Here is a 22,120-nt window from a genome sequence, read left to right as displayed (position 1 = left end):
ACCACCACCGAAAAAGAGACTGTTATATTATATGTTATTATAAAATATATTCTATATGAAATATGGAGTTTAACTCTTTTTCTCTCCTCTTTAAGAAGATTTTCTATTTTACGAGATCACTTTGTTTCATTAATTACCTAATCTCACGTACGTGATACTTTGTGTCACTCACGAATTTTGCAAATTATTGAGAATATTTGACAATTGCAGTTTTGTGTAGAATAGTTGTATATGAGTGATATTGAGGGTTTCTCGCCTTTAGTTGCTATCAGGAGCCCTGGTTTCAAGACGAGGGCGAGCGAGATCAGCCTGCAAATCTCAAGACCGTTTGTGTTTGATTGTTCAACTTCGTTTGGTGACTATTCTAGCGAACTATGAATATAACCGTCGAAATCCAGAAACAGGGTGAGACCCGTCGAGATTATCTTCAATGGATCGATGCAAAGGATTTAAAGGATAAAGGAAAAAGAAAAAAGAGTCTAGACTAAAGATTTAAACTAGAAATTGCATTAGAGTAAATGAATGTAAAAAAAGAGTTGGTACACAGATTCATACGCTATGGCTTGTTTACTCATTTCTCCTTTGTGTGTGTGCGGATAGTTTATGCGTGTAAGCTTTCGATATGTTTGAATTGTGACCCATTTTCCATAGAGGAAAATGCTACTTATACTAAGTAACTGCCTACGGACACGTTTAGGACGTAACCGCTAATAACTGCTACGGGCGTATTTGAATTCCAAATAACGCCTCTTCGACGAGAAACCGCCATTTAGCTCCTCTCTTCAATGCCAACCGTTCTTCGACGTCCTCTTCGCTCCGTCCAACCATCCTTTCGATCAACAAATCTTCTGGTCTTCACTTCGATTGTCGAACTTGAGACTTGAGCTTGCTTCGTCCTCTTCGAAATATGGGTCAAACTTCATTGACCGCATTTATTATAGCTTGTTGAAAATATAGGCTAACAAATTGCCCCCTAAAAAATGTGTTTTTCGTTGATATCTTCAGATAGAAAAAGAAAGAGTACATTTTTTGAACTTCATTGAGCATATTTCTCTGGTCGAAACTGACCAAACTATCAGTAAGAATTTTAAAGGTGGTTGAAACCGACCTTTTAATGACGTCATCACTCCCCACTTAGTGGACCACATCCCATATTTTGGAACTGCAATCTCCCTTCATTTTAATAATTGTTCTTCATTATTCCACTTTTATTCGCAATTTGGGCTTTTTCTCATTTATCGTGAAAAAGAACTTTGCATCTCAAACCCAAATTACTTACCAAAACCTCTTATCAAACCTCATCATGATGAACGACACTAAAGATTCGTCTCCTCGAGCAACGTCAAAACGAGGATTGCTTAATTTTTAGGTGCCAACGCAATATGGAAATGTACTGTTTTCAAAAGAACCAATTTTGACTGAAGAAAACATTCAAATATGGTAATCCCAGGTATTGATACCTCACCCTGATTCAAAGCACGCCTACCTAGGCCCAATTGAAAAGACCGAGAGTGAGAAGGTTCAACCGATCTTCCCCTGCTATAAGAAACATTCCCCTTTGATCATCACTCAAAACCCTGACATTCCTTATGACCTCAAGTTCTTAGGTACTAAGGTTTTCCAGGCGGCTCCCAGATTCGAGATCAATGAGCCTTATCTCATCTGGCTTAACAAGTTTGAGAAAAATAAAGAGAGTTTCTGGAAAGAACTTGGAATTTTCAATCTTATCCAGCTGTCAAGACAGGGTCCTAAGTGCTACCCAGATACATTGTTAGCTACTCTACACTTTTGGGACATCTCGACCAATAGTCTCTGCTTAAAATGTGGGATGTTTACTCCTACATTATTAGATGTGGCAGCTATAGCTGGTCTTAAGCCAACCGGTGATATCTTCGATCCAGATATTTGTGAGTCAAACATAACTTTCGACTTCAAAAGATCTGCCTTTGACAACTATATCACAAAACATCATAACACTAAAATCGAGGATGTTTCTGATGAAGAACATATAGGCTTTTTTAACTTTATGGTTGTCCATGTATGTCTTCTGCACAAGATCTATTCAAGTGGAGAAACATTATAGAACTTTAGCTTATCAACTGCACGAGGGAAAGCAAATCTGCCTAAGCAAGCTTCTCCTAGGCTGTTTGTATGAAAGTCTCACCCAAGGGGTAGCCGATATGCGGGAGCAAGTCGATAGACTGATGATCCCTGGTCCGGTTTGGATATTTCAAATGTGGTTTTTTGCCACTTTTGGACATGAATGAGGCGCCTTCCTTCCAAAAGATTCTGAAGAGGCATGTGAAGATGGACCTTTCAAAGGAGCCGGGCTTGCTATGCTCCGATACAAAAAGGATAGACCTTGCCAAGATTTGTTTTCTGAGGCCTTCAATTTTTTTCTAGACTGCAATGTTTTTATGCCTTCTTTTGCTCCTTTTACGACAAGAACAGATGGGTCATCTTTGTAACACCCCGTTTTCCCAACATAAAAATTTCATAACAATTATCAGAGTGTTCAACACATTAACGGAATGCTACACTTCTTAAAAATCATAAATGGAATAAATAACAATTTATCCTTCATGATCCAGTCAACATAAATATTCAAACTTCGCAGCGGATTTAATTCAACAACATAATTAGTCTTGGAACGAAGGCCTTGTAACGCCCTAGTCGTTATTTTATTTATTTTGAATTATTTAGAGTCTTTGATATGTGGTGTGTTATATTTTATTATATAGTTTATTTTTAATAATAATTAGAATAAGTGGGAAATTAATATTATTTTGGAGGTTGGGGAGTTAATTAGGAATTAATAGAATTAAGGGGAGTTTAATAAAATAAAGGGGAGTATATTATTTTGGGAGTTAGGAAAGAAAAGGGTCAGAAACGTTTTTACGTACAACAGTCAGTTTTGGGAGAAAAACCAAGAGCAAGGGAGAAGAGCCAAAAGAATCCGATCATTGTGCAATTGTCTTTCTGAATTAAGGTAAGGGTGAGGTTTACTTCAGTAGTGTAGATGCTTAATTCTGATTTTTGATTTTAACAGGTTTATAATAAAATTGGGAATTTTGGGGTTTATGTTGAATTCTAGGTTTTTGGGTGATTTGAGTGTAGAGATTGCTGTTTTGATGTCAGAAATAGGTTCTGAGTGCATACAATATTTCATTTCACATCTGTAAACTGATTTGGGGAGTGAAATTGAGAAAATTGGGATTTTGGGTAAAAACCTGCATTTTGGTCGTGCTGACATTCATCGCTCGCCTAGGCGAGTGGACTTTCCCGCCTCACGAGTGAGCAATGTTCATAGCTCGCCCCGCGAGCAAGCCAACTCGCCATGGCGAGTACCCGTGAGAAAAACATGATTTTTGCATTGTTGTTATAAGCCGTAATATGGATAATTTTAAGTGCCTAGATGATTTTAGAGAGGTCTGGGACAATTTTCATATTAAAAAGATGAATAGGGAACTTAAAAATGAAGATTTAGTGAGAAAAATATCAAAACTCCCGAGAGCACCTGTTTTTCGTTCGCCTTGAGTTCGCCACGGCGAGCAACCCGTTTTCTTGTGCACGCCATAGCGAGTAGATGTAGTCGCGAGGCGAGTTGCCTAGTTCTGAAGCTGTTTGTTATTTAATTGAATAGAAATGGGAGAACTTGAATGTATGAGCATAGTTATGATTAACTGTGTATTTTTCTAGACTGTTGGATTGATTATGATGATCTGTTGTTGACTGTGATGTATGCTTTATTTAATTAAATCATACATGTTGTTGAATTGTGGGTTGTGAGTCATATATACATATATGCATTTGTTGAAGTTGTATGTAGATATACACAAGTGGAGTCAGTTGCATAAGCATATAAAGCGGGAGGGCTCTTGCCCTAGAACACCTTGTCGTTCAAAGCGGGAGGACTCATGTCCTGGAACACCTTGTTGTTCAAAGCGGTGAGGGCTTAGGCCCTGTGAATGCTTTAACCATTTAATATCCGGTGAGGGCTACTGCCCTGTAAATTGGTACCACATGCATGTGCATTGTAGAGTAGTCTTAGTGGAGTTGTTGAGTGTTGCATGAGTCGTTGTCTTGGTTGTAAATACCATTGTTAATGATGTGTTGATTATGAAATATACATTTATATTTGAATTATTATTATTATGTTAGGGTGTTAGATTCAATTGATGAATTTTGTATCTATATTTATTGTTGTGAATCTCACCCCTTCTGCTTGAAAATGTTGCCCTTCCTATGGGTAACTTGCAGGTGATCCTAAGTAGTAGGTGGTGGCTCAATGTCTAGGGCTCTGATACGTACGGGATGAGATTTCTTATTGTTTTTCATTCCTTATGTATCAATTTTTGGAACTTGCTGATGTAGCCCTTGTATTTGATTATGAATTAATTTTGATAAGGCTTTTATGCCAAGATGATTTTATGGAGAATTAAACATGTTGTTGTTGTTGCTTTTGATGCAAATATTCCGCTGCAAATTAATGATGTTTTTGAAGGATGTTTATTAAATAGTTTTTATATTCAATTTAAGAAATTTTGAAAATGTAGTGTGACATGCCCGTGTGGGATATACTCTAATGATTATTTAATATTTAATTGTTTTTGGGTTACGGGGTGTTACAGGCCTCATCAAACATCTCATAAAAATTCCAAACTAAATCATAGTCACGTAAAATCATAAGCAATACGTAAGGAATAGAAAATAGCCACAAAAGTTCCCATCTCGTTACGTATCAGAGCACCTAAAGACACGGTGAGAGATAGCCACTCATGACAGCAATCAACAGCTACTTATTCTCGATCACCTGCAAGTTACTCATACGAAGAGCAACATTTCCAAGCAGAAGGGGTGAGATTTTACAAAACAATAATATTAAGCATATAATTCAACAATTATATTTAACAACATAACAACGTCATAATTTCATCATAGTAATAATATAATCATATAACACTTCATTAACAGCTCATGTATAAAACAAAACTTAATCAACTTGACAACTTAACAACTTGACTCGACAATGCGACTTCAACTTGACTATGCAACTTAGACCTCTTAATCATGCATGTGGTAGCAATCCAGGGCATCAAGCCCTCAACGTATTAAGTATTAATATACTTCCAGGGCATCAAGCCCTCAACTTAATTGAGCTAAAGCTCAAGGGCATCAAGCCCCCAACGTGTTGAGCAAAGGCACCAGGGCGTCAAGCCCCCAACAATGAATGAGTATGCATGGACCTCTTATATAAATCCAATAATTTGGAGGGACCTCTTTCATCTTAGACCGACTCATGTAGCTTAGTTAATAAACAAACAACAACATAGGCAGTACATAAAATAGTTCATGATATAACAATATCAAAGCAAAATCAACAATATCTCAAACATCATATATAATTCATGTAATGCATATACATTTATATCATATTATTAACAACATCAAATCATATAATTCAGGCTTACTGAAACAACAACAGTAAGATAAGCAACTTAGTTTCTTACCCCCATGATCAACTTACATCAACTCGTGCGACAAAGGTCACATTTAACCTAACAAGGTGTTTTGTCTCACAAGGGCTCACGAGGCAAGAGCCTCTACTCGCTATGGCGAGTTTAGGAAATTGGCATTCGCCTTGGCGAGTAAGCTACTCGCCTTGGCGAACAAGAAACTGGGTACTCTCGGGAATTTGACATTTTTCACACAAAAATCCATTTTTAAACTTTCCCAGGTTCAATCTCAATCTAAAAACTTGCCTAATCATTATTATACATGTTCAGGCACTCAGAAATCATCTAAAGTTCGACTTAAGGAGTTAAATCACAAAATCATGTTTCCTCACTAGCCAAACTCGCTATGGCGAGCTGCAAGGTGCAACTCGCGAGGCGAGCGATGAAGATCATCCCTCGCGAGGGCGAGGATCATCCCTCGGGAGGCGAGCGATGAATGTTGGCTCGGGCAGAATTGCAGTTTTCACGAAAATTCACCTAATCACATGGTTTAAACCTTAAAACTGATTCCTGTAATCATCCTATGGATTATCTAAGGTCTGTACACAGTTTCTACATCAATCTAACAACTTTTCATCAATTAATCATCAATTTCTCACTTTCACCTAATTCTCCAATTCTCTAAAACTAATTCTACACTTGTTAAATTTAATCATCAGAATTACAGACTTAATAGAATTGAATGCTAGTCTCACCCTTACCTTAATAATTTGAAATCGCAGCCTCTACTTTGTCCTCTTCTCTTCTCTTGACTTTTCTCCCTTTTCTCCAAAATTGATCGTATGTTAAAACTTTTCTAAACCTAGGTCTCACCTATTTATATCTCTTCCCATCTATTTTATCTTATTCCTCTTTTTCCCACAAAACTCTAAAATCTCAAAACAACCCCTCAACTCAATATTTATTTTATTTTCAAATCTTATTTTATTAAACAATAAAATAAGTCATAACAGCTCATTAAATCACATAATTCACATCAATCATACAAATCATCTAAATCATCTTAATAGACTCTAATTTCAACAAAATAATTAAATAAATCAAAGTGGGCGTTACAATCTTGGTACGTTAGAGAATTCCCTGCGAAAGATGTCAGATTCGAAGATGAGGCAAACGGCATCTGAAAAGCTTACTTGACTCCGAAGTTTCTTTTTAGCAGGACTACTCCCAGTGCTTCGACAAATTCCTTCGGGGTTTATGGTTATCAGCCTAATCTTGTAGCTTTGAAATTCGGTTTGGTTCAGGTTCGTCCTTGTGCATTCTATCATTCTAAACAAGATATGAGGAAATCGAGAACTGAAGCTCAATGGCGAACCATCTTGTCAAAGTTCAACAAAGATTTCCCGAACTTTCTACCTTTCCACTTTGAACTTTCGTACAAATGTACTCAGTCGTTTTTTGTGTGGTGACAAAAATATTATTTTGATGACAGCGAAAGAGCGAATCTAGATAACCTGCTCTCTGATTGGTTTCTGATTTTACTTCCTTGCAAGAAAAATGTCGGAAAAACAAAGGTGTGTTGTTCCTCCTTCGAATTTTCAATATGAACTTTGTTTTTCTTCATACATGTCTTTTCTAACTTTCTTTATTTCGAAGGACGAAAAAACAAAGCTGAGGAGTCGTCAAGAACTAGGTCTTCTACCAGGATCAGAGAGGACCGCAAAAAGAAAGATGTTGCCAATTTAGAACTCTTTTTTAAGAAAACAAAGCAAACTTCTGACCATGTAAGATTGCACTATCTTCGCATACATTGGTTTTCTTTTTGCCTTCGAATGGAAAAAATGATTAGCCCGAATTCTTTGCTTTCTTTCACAATCTGGGACCCAACTTGAATCAACCGAAGCTACTAAGACTACAACTGATATTAGAGTGAAGATCGAAAGGAAAAGGAAAGGAAATCATGCTTGCGAGAAGGTTTCAATTGAAAGTGAGCAACAATCTCCTGGTCATTCTCAGGAAAATCTGCATAATGACCATGATCAAAACCGCAAGAACACCAAATCTCTTAGTGCTCATTCTCATGTTGGAGATTCCGTATCAAAGGTATTTATTTTGACTTTAAATTGTTTCCCAGTATTTTTATACTAACTTCGCCCATTATGTTTTAGGATATCGAAACTAACAAAGCTTAAAGAAACAATGAATCAACACCTTGTTCCACTTTCAAACGATCTATCCAGTCTATTTCTGAAAATCGAACAACAACCAAGCCTACTCTCCCAGAAAATAATGATGATCCGGAGAAAACACATTCAGAACCTTCTAATGATTTCGGGATTCTCAAAGTTTTCGAAACAACTGTGAACGAATCACAACATGATTCTACTGATCTGGAAATTCCCACCCCATTGAAGGTACCGTCAAGCACTGTGGAACTCCTCGAATTGATGGAACAAGATCCATATGGAGCCCTCGAGGTCATTTGGAGCATGGATGTTCTTTTACTAAAAACTGGTGCAAATGCCTTGATTGAGAAGTTCGATCAGTTTTCACAAAATTTTAAAGCAAATTTACTCAATGAACTTCATACTGGGATTTTGGAACCAAACTTGTGTCAAGTGATTGAACAAGATGAGAGTAGAGTTCCTAAAATCAAAGATTTGTTGCACATGCTTACTACTTCTTCTCTCGACCATAAGTTCATCAAATTTGCTGTTGAACTAGAACCTTTTTTCGATCAAGTTGTCGTCAGTGTTCAACGATATAGAGATGACCTAAACACTCTCGCAGACCACGTAAAGCAAAAGGATGACCTTTTAGCTGCGATCTCAGTGATCAAGAAAAAGGTCGATAACTTTAAAAGGAAAACCCCCAATGTTCAAGACAGTATTGGGAAGTATGATCAAGCCGTTGTTGATCATAAGAGAGCCATTCAAGATTTAGAGGTGGAGAAGCAAATGTTGTTGAATTATGATGACGAACTTAGGAAGGAAGCAAACCTTGCCATCGAGAAAGCTGGTGAACTTTATAAAAGGAACGCCGAAATTTCTAGACTGACCATTGAATCCGACTATTTCGGCAGCAAATTTGCTTAACCGAAAGCATATTTCAACATTTTAAAGCATGAATTTGAGATTTAATGCTTCTGTAATTCCCAAGTATTTTTCTTCTGTCCCTTTAGTTTGTAATTTTATTGGATCTTTTAACGGTCTATGCCGTTTGAACTTCTAAATTGTTTATTTTATTCCCTTTCCAATTTAATATGAATCGAAATCCCTGAGAATTTCTTAGGAAAATAAAACGATATTAGTTAGTTCGAATCCACCATAAATACTTCCGGGAAGAATAGCCTTTTTTTCTTTTTCACAATAAAAAGTCTTAAAAACTTTCAACCTTCTCCAAGAAGTTGGATTAAAAAGTAGTGGCCACGTGGCCATCATTGATTTGCACGACTTAAGCGGTTATCTACCACTATCTTCATTTTCCAAGGTTATATAAACCAATTCAATTCCTTCACCAAACCATTTCTGAACTTCTTAAACTTTTTACCTAGAAATCACCTTCTTCTGAAACCCATCTTTCGCATTTCCGAAAACATGGACTTCCTTATTGAAGACATCATCATCCTTATTGCAAAGAAAGTTGCGGAACATGGTATACAACCTCTCTTCAGTTTCATGCGGACCTTAAAAAACCACTTAGGAATTTGTAGGCTCCCCGCTGTTCTTAGGTCTCTGCCTCCAGAACATGCAGATACGATTCATAATGATGAAATACCTACTTCCCAATTCAACTTTCTCTATAGGATGCTTGATATCATGTACGATGTCGAACCTGATGTAGCAGAAGCCAAACGCATTTTGAAGCTTGCGTCTACTTCTGGGTCTAAGGTTGCAGCCTATTTTCTGATGATGTTGGACACTTCTTCTACAGGAGGTGAAGAAATTGAACAAGCGGTCTCCACATTCACTAAATTTTTCAAAGCCCAGATACTCGAAGTACTTCGGGATCACATAATTGGCTGGGGAACCCCATATTAGGCTTCCGCTCGTGCCCGTCGCTACTGGGAAACCTTACCAATGTCTGATGGCTTGGTCGTGTGGTCTCTTTGCCAATCGAAAAACACATGCAAAGGAGACGGGAGAATGCTTGGCTACTATTGGCCTGACCTCGTGAAGGATCGTGAATATTCTCAAACTGAAGTCTGCATTCTATGTCGTTTCGACGTTGAACTCCATTCTTTTTGAAGAATGTTCAACTTCGGGCCAGTCTTTTATGACCATTAGATTAAACTTAGGGCTTATTTTATTTTCCGTAGTAAGCATGTCGAATGAATGTTTGAAGAGTTAGTGCTTGCATTGAGATCATTCGACATATTTGTAAATTGGCCATTAGCTGGCTTCAATTTCTTAATGCCATATTTTGATTCTCTTTTCGAATTGATTCGAAATTGTTCTAGGTTCTTGGGGTAATGGTCTAGATTTATTTGAATATTTCCCATTTAAATTGTCAATGACAAAAAATTTAACAGAATTTTCAAAAATTTCACCATTTGATTCCCTTGGCCCCCCCCCCCCCCCCCCCCCCAAGTTTTGGTGTTGACAATTTGTTTGAATCAAACTCATTTAAGGCAAGTATTAGCTTTAAAAGCATATGCTTGATTATGCCAAAGTAATAAACATAAACATCAATAGGCTTTATATATTGCTTAAGTTTAGACACAATTTTTCACTTTGGATGATATCTTGTTTCAGCATCATTTAAAACCCTACTAAGATAGTAAATGGCTCTTTCTATGCCATTTTCATCTTCTTGTGCTAGTATACTTCCTATGGTATTATTTGAAGCAACTATATACAATTTCATTACTTTATTCCTAAAAGGAGGAACAAAATATGAGGGTTTATCAAATAAGCCTTGATGTCATCGAATTCTTTTTGATGTTCTGGTTCCCATTTGAAAACATCTTATTTCTTCAGTCGCAATAGTGGTGAGAAAACTTCAGTTTTGCCATTTAGATTCGAAATGAATCTTCTGAGAAAGTTGATTTTTCCCAACAAAGATTGAAGCTCTTTTTTTGTCGAAGGCAGTTTTGTCTCCAAAATTGCCTTTGTTTTGTTTTGATTAATTTCAATGTTGTTTTTATGCACAACAAAACCTAAGAAGTCGTCTGCACGCACACCAAAAGCACATTTTACTGGATTCATTTTCAATCCTTATTTTCTCATTCTTTCGAACGATCTTTAAAGGTGATCTAAGTGATCCTTCTCAGCAGATGATTTAACAACAATGTCATCTATGTAAATTTGCATAAATTTCCCTATAAAATCATGAAACATAGAATTCATTGCTCTTTGATAGCAAGCACTAGCATTTTTTAGACCAAAAGGCATAACTATCCATTCATAACAACCCAAAGCCCCTGGATATCTAAAAGCAGTCTTAGAAATGTCTTCTTCAACAATGTATACTTGATTGTACCCAGAATAGCCATCTAACAAGCTTAAATATTCATGGCATGTTGTAGAATCAACAAGCATTTCTGCCACTGGAATAGGGTATTCATCTTTTGGGGTAGCTAAGTTCAAGTCTCTAAAATCTATATAGACTCTAAGAGTCCCATTTTTCTTAACAACAGGAACAATATTATTTAGCCAATCTATAAACCTTGCAGTTCTGATGAAGCCGCATTTCAGCAATCTCTCGATTTCTTCTTTGATCTTCGACTGGATTTGTGGTGCAAACCTTTTTGGAGTCTGTTTCAATGGCTTTTTGTCAGGTCGAATTGGTAACTTAAGTTCTACCACATCTCGACTCAAACCTAGCATTTCATTGTAATCCCAAGCGAAAAAAGTCTTTGTATTTCTTCAACAATTCAACAATTTGAATTTTGAAGTCTCTGTCAATCTTGGTGCTAATATAAGTTGGTCTATTTATTGAACGATCACCTATATCAACTTCTTCTAAAAGGTCCCGAGCCTTCATTTTCTCAGTTGATCCCATTGGATATTTCTTGAAACCTAAAGGTTCATTATCACAGATACAGTCTAATATTTGGCTTTCAATCGAACTGAATCGGAAGTCATCATCAGCATCCTTGATTGATCTTTCTTGTTTGATCTCGGCTTCCAAAGCCGCTTTTTCATTGTTTTCGGCTACATAAGCCGTAGTATTTTCCCAAACATTAGGTTCAGTCGTCATCAACGCTGACATCTTCCCACCTAGATGGTGAGACTCCAATTTCAGGATGCCCCCAGGCTAGGGTTCTTGGATACATATAGGTTCTAGTCCTCATCACATCACCTTCATCACATTCCTTCTTCCAAATGAAACCATCTCTTGGATGCAATTTCATTGACCAAAGGAAATTGTCATGGTTCTCATAACCAATTGCAGAAATAGGACATGGCCCAATTCTTGCTAATTGTTTGTCGAAGGTTTTCTTTGTGATGTTTGCAACCTCAACCACATAGTAACTTTGGTTTGCTACGATGTTTTCCAGCACACCATAGTCCTTCCAAAGTGAGAGTCTTTGGTGCATTGTTGAAGGAACAACTCCAACACTATGTATCCACTCTCTGCCAAGTAGGAAATTGTAGTTACCCTTTGACTCAACTACCAAAAATAAAGTTGGCCTTTTGACAGTTCCTACCACCAGGTCAACTTCAATAGCACCGAGGGAACTTCCAGATTTCCCTTCGTAGTTGCAAAGAACTACATTGTGTGGCTTCAAATCAGTTTCTGACAAGCCAATCTTTTTTAAGAGACAGTGCGGCAATAGATTTACCGTTGCACCTCCATCTACCTGCACCTTGTTTATTCCAACATCATTAATCTTAGCCGAGAAGAACAAATGTTTAAGATGATGTTGCATGTGATGATCAGGTCTTTCGAACATAGCTTGTTGGCCTTCTACACAACCATTATCCATCACGTAATAACAATTTGGCTGGTGAGCCGTCATTTCTTCAATAAAATCCTCTTCATCCTCCATAACCTCTGATATAACGTCATATTCAATCATAAGCATTGATATGACAAGAATTATATTGAGGCTAACTTCGGAATCAGTGAAATTCAAAGTTAGTTCTTTATCTTCGACCGAAAGGCCTTTCTTCACAACTGAAAGTGGAGGAAAGATTTTCTCAGTAGCAGGCTTTCTAAACGCGTCGAAGAAAGCTGGTTCTTGGCTCTTCCCTTTGTCAACATTTTTCTCAATGTTCGGAACGTCCTTGAAGGCATCATTCTTCTTCTAACGCTGAAATCTTGGCCACTGAGTTTTTGTCATAGGATTTCTTCCTTTGTAGTTGACGTTATGGACGAACCTTTTTGAATCAGATGTTTCTTCTTGTTTTTTTATCAAACATCCCATTCTGATTGTTATATCAAGTATTTCTCTTCCCACTAGAAGATACCCACTGCTCAGTTGAAGATTTTCCATTGACTTTCTCGACCCATTTTTTAGGTGGAGACTTATGATTGGGTTTCTTACCTCTAGAAAATATCCATTGATTATTTGGTGATTTGGAGGGAGGGGTGAAGGATTTTACTGGTCCCTTCTTCTGCTTTGCAGTTGGGGACGTGTCTTTGAAAGGAATGTTCGCTTTGTCGAAACTGAACTTAGGTCTTTTGTCAGCCCATTTTCCTTTTCGCTTCGTTTTGGGTCAAAGCCTTCAACATTCTTCTCAAAAACAGCGCTACATCTAGGACACAACATAACCGAAGAACCAGAGATTTTACATCTGTTAAGAAAATCAATGAGATCTTCTTCAGCTTTAGGAAATACCACTTGTATTTTTTCTTTATACTGATCTTCAGTAATTACTGTATGAGCACATCTATGGCCTTCAATAACCATTTCGACATCAACCTTTGGACGATCAGTAGTCGTTATAAGATCGATCTCAGATATTTCCACCATGTTTAAGCCTGCAACTTCCAGGTACATGGAATCTGACCAAAGGATCAATATCAACTTGCATAGGCTGCTTTGGTTTATCTCCAAACTTTAGCCTGCCTTCGTTTAGTACTTTTTTTGCACTGAGTCCCTGAAAACCACGCAACGAGATGTGTCATGACCAAAATTACCATGGAATTTACAATATCATCTTTTTTGTCTTTTCTTAAGAGGAGGTATTTTCAAACCATTAGGCACTATCATTATGCCTTCTTCGACGAGCAGATCAAAAATCTCATCACATTTGGTGACATCGAATGTGTATGTTTTAGACACAAACTTGTCATTTTTTGGTTCCTCAGGATTCTTCTTATTTGAAGGTTTCAACAATTTACATACGAATGGGGTTCCTGGCCGCAGTTCAACGATACTAACTTCGCTTTTCTCAATAGGACTCCAACCAACGTCGAAATCTTGGTCGTTGTCGTTAGTATCGACATAAGCAACTTTCTTTATTTTACCACCATACTTGCTAGCCCTTGCCTTTTCAACTTTAAGTCTTTCGACTTGTCGGACTCTATCTGCTAGTTGTACCATATCTCTTAGATACTGAGTATCTAATTTCTTTCGAATTGAATAGTCTAGACCGCTAGTAGCCATTTTGATTAATTCATGTTCAGGCACTTGCGTAAAACATTTTGAGAAGCCTAAATCTATTCAAGTAATCGTCAATAGATTCTGTCATTTTACGTCGAACACTTGCCAATTCTTTGAGACTAATCTTAGATTGTCCCATGTAGAACTATTCATGGATAGCCTTTTCTAATTGACTCCAAGTAAAGATGGACCCTGGAGGCAACATTGTATACCAAGTAAAGGCATTCTTTGTTAATGAACTTGGGAAGAATTTCATTCTCAAGTTCTCATTGTTTGCTATGTCACTCGTTTCTGTCAAGTAAGGAGCGATATGTTCAACAGTGGATTCGTTAGTTTCTCCACCAAACTTGGTGAATTTAGGGATTTTCCAACCCCTGGGTAATTCCTCCATTGTCACATGCTCAGGTAAAGGTGACACGAAATAAGGTCTATGCAGACCCAAATTGAAACCATTTTGAGTCAAAGGGATTTCGACTACGTTGGCAATATTGTTTTGACCCTCCAAATTAACTTGTTGGGCTTGCCTAACTATTTGATCAGGATCTTGGTTCCTTTGAACCAAAATTGGAACTCTTTCCTGTACCTCTGGCGCTGGTGGTTCGACCATAGGTTGGGGCACCGGATTGATAAGATTTTTAGCATTAGGTCTATTGACAGGCATTTCAACATGCCGATGATTCTAAACTTGAGGTATTTGCACATTTTGCCTTGGAGGAGCGCCAAAGATGAGTGGGAATTGTTGCCCCCACCGTTTCATCAACGTTTGTGCCATGGGATGGCGTTGTATGTGGACTTTGTTGTGGATTTATATTTAATGATGAATTATCCATAGATGCCCTTGTTGGGCTTGATGGGGGATCATTACTGCGAGTAGAACGTACCATTTCTGGAAGTTTCTTTCTACTCCTCAAGAACATACACAACAAAAATCACTGAAGATTGAACACAAGGAACAACTTTAGACAAAAACACAAATCGTCCCACCGGGAGTGCCAATTTGTTTACCCTGGATTTCGGTAAACAAATGAACTGGTTTCAAGACGAGGGCGAGCGAGCGAGATAAACCAGCAAATCTCAATACCGTTTGTGTTTGATTGTTCAACTTCGTTTGGTAACTATTTTAGCGAACTATGAATAAAACCGTCGAAATCCAAAAACAGGGTGAGAACCGTTGAGATTATCTTCAATGGATATATGCAAAGGATTTAAAGGATAAAGGAAAAAGAAAAAAGAGTCTAGACTAAAGAGCTAAACTAGAAATTGCATTAGAGTAAATGAATGTAAAAAAAAGAGTTGGTACAAAGATTCATAAGCTATGGCTTGTTTACTCGTTTCTCCTTTGTGTGTGCGGATAGTTTGAGCGTGTAAGCTTTCGGTATGTTTGAATTGTGACCCATTTTTCATAGAGGAAATTGCTATTTATACTAAGTAACTGCCTACAGACACGTTTAGGATGTATGCGCTAATAACCGCTACGGGCGTATTTGAATTCCAAATAACACCTCTTCGACGAGAATTCGCCATTTAGCTCCTCTTTGCAATGCCAACCGCTCTTTGATGTTTTCTTCGCTCCGTCGAACCATCCTTTCGATCAGCAAATCTTCTGGTCTTCACTTTGACTGTCGAACTTGAGACTTGAGCTTGCTTCGTTCTCTTTGAATTCTGGGTCAAACTTCATTGACCGCATTTACTATAGCCTGTTGAAAATACAGGCTAACAACAATGTAACAAATGTTGTTGGTTCTAGTCACAATGTTGTTGCATATGATTCTGGAACTTCTGATGATAAGTCATCTGAATCCAACAACAAAGCTCCAAGGTTTAATGGAGATCCTGAATACTTCTCTTCGTGGAAAACCAAAATGTATAGTTACATCATGGATTTAGATGAGGAACTCTGGGATGTTCTTCAAGATAGTGTTGGTGACTTGGCCCTTGATGAAGAAGGAACTGCTATTTATTGATAGAAAGAAACATCACAAGATCAGAGGCATTCTTGTTGCTGCTTTGCCTCACATTCAATATCTAAAAATGAGTGATAAATCTACTGCTAAAGCAATGTTTGCTTCCTTGTGTGCAAACTATGAAGGAAACAAGAAAGTCAGAGAAGCTAAAGCTACCATGCTTGTTCATTAGTATGAATTGTTCAGAATGAAAGATGATGAAAGCATTGAGGCTATGTACTCAAGGTTTCAGACTCTAGTCTCTGGACTTCAAATTCTGAAGAAAAGCTATGTAGCTTCTGATCATGTGAGCAAGATCCTAAGAAGCTTACCTGCTAGGTGGAGACCTAAAGTTACTACTATTGAGGAATCTAAAGATTTAAACACTAAGTATTGAAGATCTTATAAGTGACTACTACAAAATTGAGAAAATATAGTGCCCCATAAATAACGCTTTTAACATGAAAGCGCTATAAACCAAAACACGGAGGCTTTAGATAGTGCTTTTCTAAAAAAGAGCTTTCTATGATACTAAATTTATATAGCGTTTTGTAGAAAAAGCGCCAGCATAGATTCAATAAAAATAATACATATTTAAAAAAATCAGTATTAATCGGATTTAGTGCTTTTGATGAAAAACGTTATAAACGAATCAACCTTAAATAGCGCTACAGTATGCTCGAGAAAGATAGCACTTATGATATTCGAAAAACGCTGTTTAATAATTGATTTCAGTCGAGCCAAGTTGTAAAGCAGTTATTGGTAATTCTTCACATCCTGAGTCCTGAGTTCAATCCCCTGCACCTGCACGATATATTTTTCTTAAAAAAATCGTTACGCACTAACAGGTCCCATGTTCGATTCCCAGCTAATATATATTTGTATTTTTTTCAATTTTTTTTTAAGGAAAACCGCTGTGCAGTAACAACACACGTTTTTTTCAATTCCTTTTTAAGAAGAAACTGCCAGAACATCAAAAGTATAGGTTTCTGTTTCTCTCTCACCCACAAACCCTAAATCACAATCCTCCTCAATCCTCCTTCCATAACCACGTACGGCTCTCTCTTATGTGATTTTTTGTCTCTCACGGCTCTCTCTCTCTTTCACGGTACTCTCCAGGCCTCTCTCTTTCTCTCACAACAATCTCCGTGTATCTCTCTCTTTCATGCCAATCTTTTGTTGATTTTTGTCAATTATTTTTGTCTAAGGTGATTTGAAGTGTATATGGTCTTAGTGTTGTGTTTGAAGTGGAATTTTAGTTTTAATTTTGGTATGAGTTTTTTGCAATTATTGGTTTTCTTGGAAGCTTTGATATATGTGTGTTTGTGTCTGTGATATTTGAGATTGATTGCTAGGAAACAAGAGTAATGGTATCATATTTCTTTGCAAAATTCGTCTATTAGATTAAGGTTTTACCAAATTTTTGCTAGATTTTTGAATATAACCATTGCTGGAAAAATTTCCAGAAGTTCATAGTGTTCATCATTATCTTCATAACTTTGCAGTATTTTGATCCAAAAAATGTGTCATAAAATTTATTTTGTTTTTCACAAAATAAACTAGTTGGAATTTCTCATCACCAACGCAAATAATCGCCACAAACGCCGCCGGAATTTCTCATCACCGACGCAAATAATCGCCACAAACTCATTCAGGTTTTCCCTCTTCTTTCTTATTTCTCAACAACATAGCTTTTATTGCCTTAAAACTGAAACCAACCAGATTCCTCAATTTTCACATTACTATTAGTATTTCACGATTCACTTCAATGAAACAAATCAACACTAAATCTGATGAATCTTACATCACACACAATTCATCATCAGCAGCAGCATCAGCACCACCAGCTGCAGCATCATCTATAAGTGTGAAATCCACCCCTGAAATTGAAAAAAAGTTTGTTCACCATGTTTATGATGCAATTGCCCCACATTTTAGTTCGACCCGTTATGCGAAATGGCCGAAAGTTGCTGAATTTCTACAAAATTTGCATCCAGGATCATTGATCTTGGATGCAGGATGTGGGAATGGGAAGTATCTCGGGTTTAATCAAGATTGTTTTTTTATAGGATGTGATATTAGTCCTTCATTGATTAAGATATGTTTAGATAGAGGAAATGAGGTTCTTGTTGCAGATGCTGTTAATCTTCCCTATAGAACTGGTTTTGGTGATGCTGCTATATCTATTGCTGTGTTGCATCATTTGAGTACCGAGAATAGACGGCGAAAAGCGATTGAAGAGTTGGTCAGGGTTGTTAAAAAGGGTGGGCTTGTTTTGATTACTGTTTGGGCTGTTGAGCAAGAGGATGAAGCGTTGGTTAAGAAATGGACTCCGCTTGCTGAGAAGTATGTTGAAGAGTGGCAGGGACCGGGAAGTCCACGTGCTACTCGGGTGTCTTCTTCGTTGTCGTTGGAAAGTATTCCGGAAAGTGAGGAGAGTGGTTTGGGTGGTGAGGAGATGAAAGTTTGCGATAAGTCTGAAATTTCAGGAGATTTGAAGGAAGAAAAGAATGTGAAGAATCAACAGGAGTATTTTGTTCCTTGGCATTTACCTTATCATCGTGCTGAAGTCAGTGGCGCTTCTGCTCATGCTTTGGCTACTGGTCTTGCTACTAAAGATGACGTAAAGGGTGCTGTAGTGTATAACAGATATTATCATGTTTTTAGTGAAGGCGAGCTTGAAAGGTAATGTCTTCCCACTTCATTAGAATTTTTCATATAAATATGAAACATATCTTTTAGTCATTGCTTGTTTAGTTACTCAGAGAACATTACGACGTGATTTGATTCATGTAGCTGTGTTTGTGCCTTGGCTGTTTTAGGGACCTTGTTGACAGCTGCTGTGCTGTGTTTCTTGCCTCATAGGGTGCAGACAGCAGTTGGGTTTCAGCTGGGTTTTTTGGAGGCCTGCAGGCTTTGCTGTCTAGTTTTTGGTTGGTGCTGGGCTCTCTTTCCTTTTAGCCCAGTTTGTGCCTTGGCTGTTTTTTTTGGGGTTTGTTTGCTTTTTAGCGGGTGTTCTGCCTATATACGGCGCCTATCTTTCTTGTTGTTCATTGTTTTTGCTAGCCTCGTGCTTCTTGTGCTGGCTTGCTTTAATAATATTAGGGTCCTGATACTCTATATTTCAATTTTTAGAAGGGTTTTAAGTGACTTAACATCTTTACGTGCAATATGCAATTCTAATGTCTAATTTATTTCACTTCCTTTTGCAGCTTGACAAATGGAATAACCAATGCTAGAGTTGTTGATCAGTTTTTTGATAAATCCAACTGGTGTATTATTCTAGAGAAGACATCATGATAAAGAAAGAAACCTCAGTTATATCTTAGGGAACAAAATTTGGCTACTGCTCGTTTCTCCAACTTATCATCCCCAAGTGAGTATAACAGGCAAGATATAGTAACATTATAAAAAGGGTCAACTGCAGAACTCAGACTGTTAGTGTTGATTCTCTGAGAAATTTTTCATCGAAATCAGGCTGCATTCTTCAAGCAATTCCAGCTTAGTGTTTTTATTTTTCTTCCTTTTTTTGATTTGCAAAACCCAATTTTGTTGTAACTTGTAATTTTAGAGCAGAAAGGACACCGCTGTTATGAGTATGCTGGCGTTGTTGCTGGTTACAATGTTTTGGACAATTTAATTTTGTTTGGATTAGTCTATTTTGTCATATGAATTGCATATCATCATATTGGTCTCAATTTCCCAGGAAGTCAAACTCTCACATCATCTTATCTTATCAGTGTAAACTCTCAATCTCCAGGGAAGTCAAACTCTCACAGGGGAAGCTTCCTTTCTATGATTTTCAACAATGTTATTTGATACACTTTGAGTCATTCAATGAATATTTTATGTTACTAGCTACAAACCCGTGCTTCGCACGGGCTGAATTACGTATTTTTTTAAAAAAATTTGCTCCAAATGAGAGATGTTCAAATTACGGAACATTGTCATTCTTCGTAAACTTGAGAACGAAGGTTGCATAATCCGAACATTTGTAAAGAAAAACCAAACTAAGTAAACCCAAGGATAACGAAATTCAAGCAGAAAGCAAGTAAATTTTTTAGAAATAGGAAATCCCATCAAAACTATATGTGGTTCAATATAATAAATGAAAAAATATGTACACCAAAGTTAGTACTAATGACGATTTGTATGAATCATTATGGACAAAAGTTACTACTTTCATCAATCATTGTTAGAAATAATATTTCTAAATTCTCAACATTATTTCACATAATACAATTAAATTAAAAGTTCACATACACAGATACAACCTTACGTCTCTCTTTTTTCCTTCTTTTATTATTCATCAAATCTATATACATATCTAGAAGGTTATATCCATCTACAAAGAAAAGGCTACTACAACAGATATAAGGAAAACTACTTAGGAGTTTTGAGGTTTATCTTATTCCATGATACCTGCTCAAGTTATAGAATTCCATCAAGTCTATAATTTTCCAATCATACTAGTTACAAACCCGTGCTTCGCACGGGTTGAATTACATATCTTGTAAAAAAATTGTTTCAAAGGAAAAATGAGTAAATTAAGGAATATTGCACAAAAGGAAAACATCATAATAATTAAGATGAATTGCGGAATAAATTGGCATCACTGACTTGCACTTTAAATAGCATCCTTTTATCGACAAAAGCATTAAATTCCATTGGATACGAAGAGGAGGGATTACCCTAAATGTCACAACCCATATACAAAATTATTAGCAAGTTGGCAAGTGAATAAGCAATGTTATCATAATAGTATACATATGTGCGATTCAAAACAAAAGCGCATACATTCTGCATTGCATAGAGCAAGTCTTGAACACTTCTTCCTACAAACTAAGAAACAACTTGATCAAACAAAATAAACATAGTTGACCTAGTGTTGTCGATCACTTGAACGTGAATCTTAAACCTACCAAATTTAAACTCCTCAATGAGCAATCTAAAAAACAACCAAACAAATAGTATGTATATAAACGTTATTATATAGCTTCTTACCTAGGAACAGTATTCCGGGGCATTTTGCGTTTGTCACAATAGATAGTCTCGGCCGCAGTGGTAACCCTCGACTCACACTTGGTGCAGGCTTGATAATACCAGCCGAGATCAGCTTCAAACTCACATGTCCTGGCTAGTATAGATCTAAAGCCTCTCTGAAATAATGTCGAGAGCACGGGTTAAATATCGTTTTTTTAATTCTTTGTTATATAATTGAATGAGTTGTATTTAAAAAAAATTGTTTACTGCTAAAACTTATTATTATTTGAACTTGAGTCGCTATTAAAACGATAAATTGTCAAATTCATAGGTTTATATTAAAAAGGAGAGAACAAATAGATTTTAATATAGAGAAATAAAAGCATACTTCATACTTGAGGAAATTTGCTTTTGCTCTCAAATCGCCGATTATACCCTTACATATACATGATTACATCTTTGTGTATAAACAAAACCGACCTTGACCAAGTTTCTAAATTCAGTGATTGGCCTAACTTGAGACATATCTGAGAAATCGTCATACAAAATACGTTGAGAAGAAGTCGAACCCTAACTCAAGTTCTGACTGAAGCTGTAACTCTGATCTTAAAAACTGTCAGGGTCCCGACAACTATTAAAGAAATGCGGTAAACATATCAACGGCGTCGACAACAATGAAATCATAAGATTCCCAATCATACTTTTTGTGTAACTCTCATAATACCATCGAAGCTATCTTATAATCTTTCTTTAGACATTCTACAAAATCAAACAGTAAAACTAAATGATAAGTTATCCTCTCCTCTTTCCTCCTAATTTCTCGTTTTATTTCAATTTTTATATTATGCAGCTTTATGGCGTGGAGCCAGTTGAAAGCCTGGCTAGTTATAACACTGTTTTGTTCCTTAGAGTTGAAATAAGAACTTACTTTTGAAGCTGTTGCTGATGTGCAAATTGCCATGACAAACGTCTACGACCACACAAGATTCAAGGGATTGGTGCTGGTTTTGTTACCGGGGTATTGGACGTTAGTCTTTTAATGTTTTTCTTATGAGATATTTTTTTTCTTCTTCCAACTAAAACATTATGATATTTATATCAACCATCAAGTAGAGAAGACCCAATACCACAGATTCAAAATAAATGTATTAAACCAAATTTTATCAAAATCCTCTCGAAGTTAA

At 36.8% G+C, this 22,120-nt stretch overlaps 1 protein-coding gene across 2 annotated transcripts; it reads left to right on the top strand.

The window, feature by feature from the left end:
• Positions 1-16,784: 16,784 nt before the first annotated feature.
• Positions 16,785-19,692, top strand: LOC25488378 (tRNA (carboxymethyluridine(34)-5-O)-methyltransferase). 2 transcript variants are annotated; one of them, XR_003009443.2, is made up of 3 exons: positions 16,785-18,638; positions 18,776-18,886; positions 19,166-19,692. XR_003009443.2 is itself a non-coding variant. In XM_024776618.2 (3 exons), the coding sequence occupies exons 2-3, from the start codon at positions 17,722-17,724 to the stop codon at positions 19,251-19,253; spliced, it is 1,005 nt and encodes a 334-aa protein (XP_024632386.1). In that variant the 5' UTR covers positions 16,801-17,061; positions 17,517-17,721; the 3' UTR covers positions 19,254-19,692. The 2 variants fall into 2 exon arrangements, 1 of the variants encoding a protein (XP_024632386.1); XM_024776618.2 differs by lacking the exon at positions 18,776-18,886 and having other exon boundaries at positions 16,801-17,061; positions 17,517-18,638.
• The last annotated feature ends 2,428 nt before the right edge of the window (positions 19,693-22,120 follow it).

This window comes from Medicago truncatula, chromosome 2, assembly GCF_003473485.1.
Source record: "Medicago truncatula cultivar Jemalong A17 chromosome 2, MtrunA17r5.0-ANR, whole genome shotgun sequence".
NCBI lineage: Eukaryota > Viridiplantae > Streptophyta > Magnoliopsida > Fabales > Fabaceae > Medicago > Medicago truncatula.
The sequence above is the reverse complement of the archived record's forward strand: the minus strand, read 5'-3'. Positions and strand labels throughout refer to the sequence as shown.

Coding starts and splice junctions, on each gene's coding strand:
- LOC25488378 (XM_024776618.2), top strand. CDS start 17,722: ATGAAACAAATCAACACTAAATCTGATGAATCTTACATCACACACAAT. Junction 18,639..19,165: donor AGTGAAGGCGAGCTTGAAAG/GTAATGTCTTCC, acceptor TTCCTTTTGCAG/CTTGACAAATGGAATAACCA.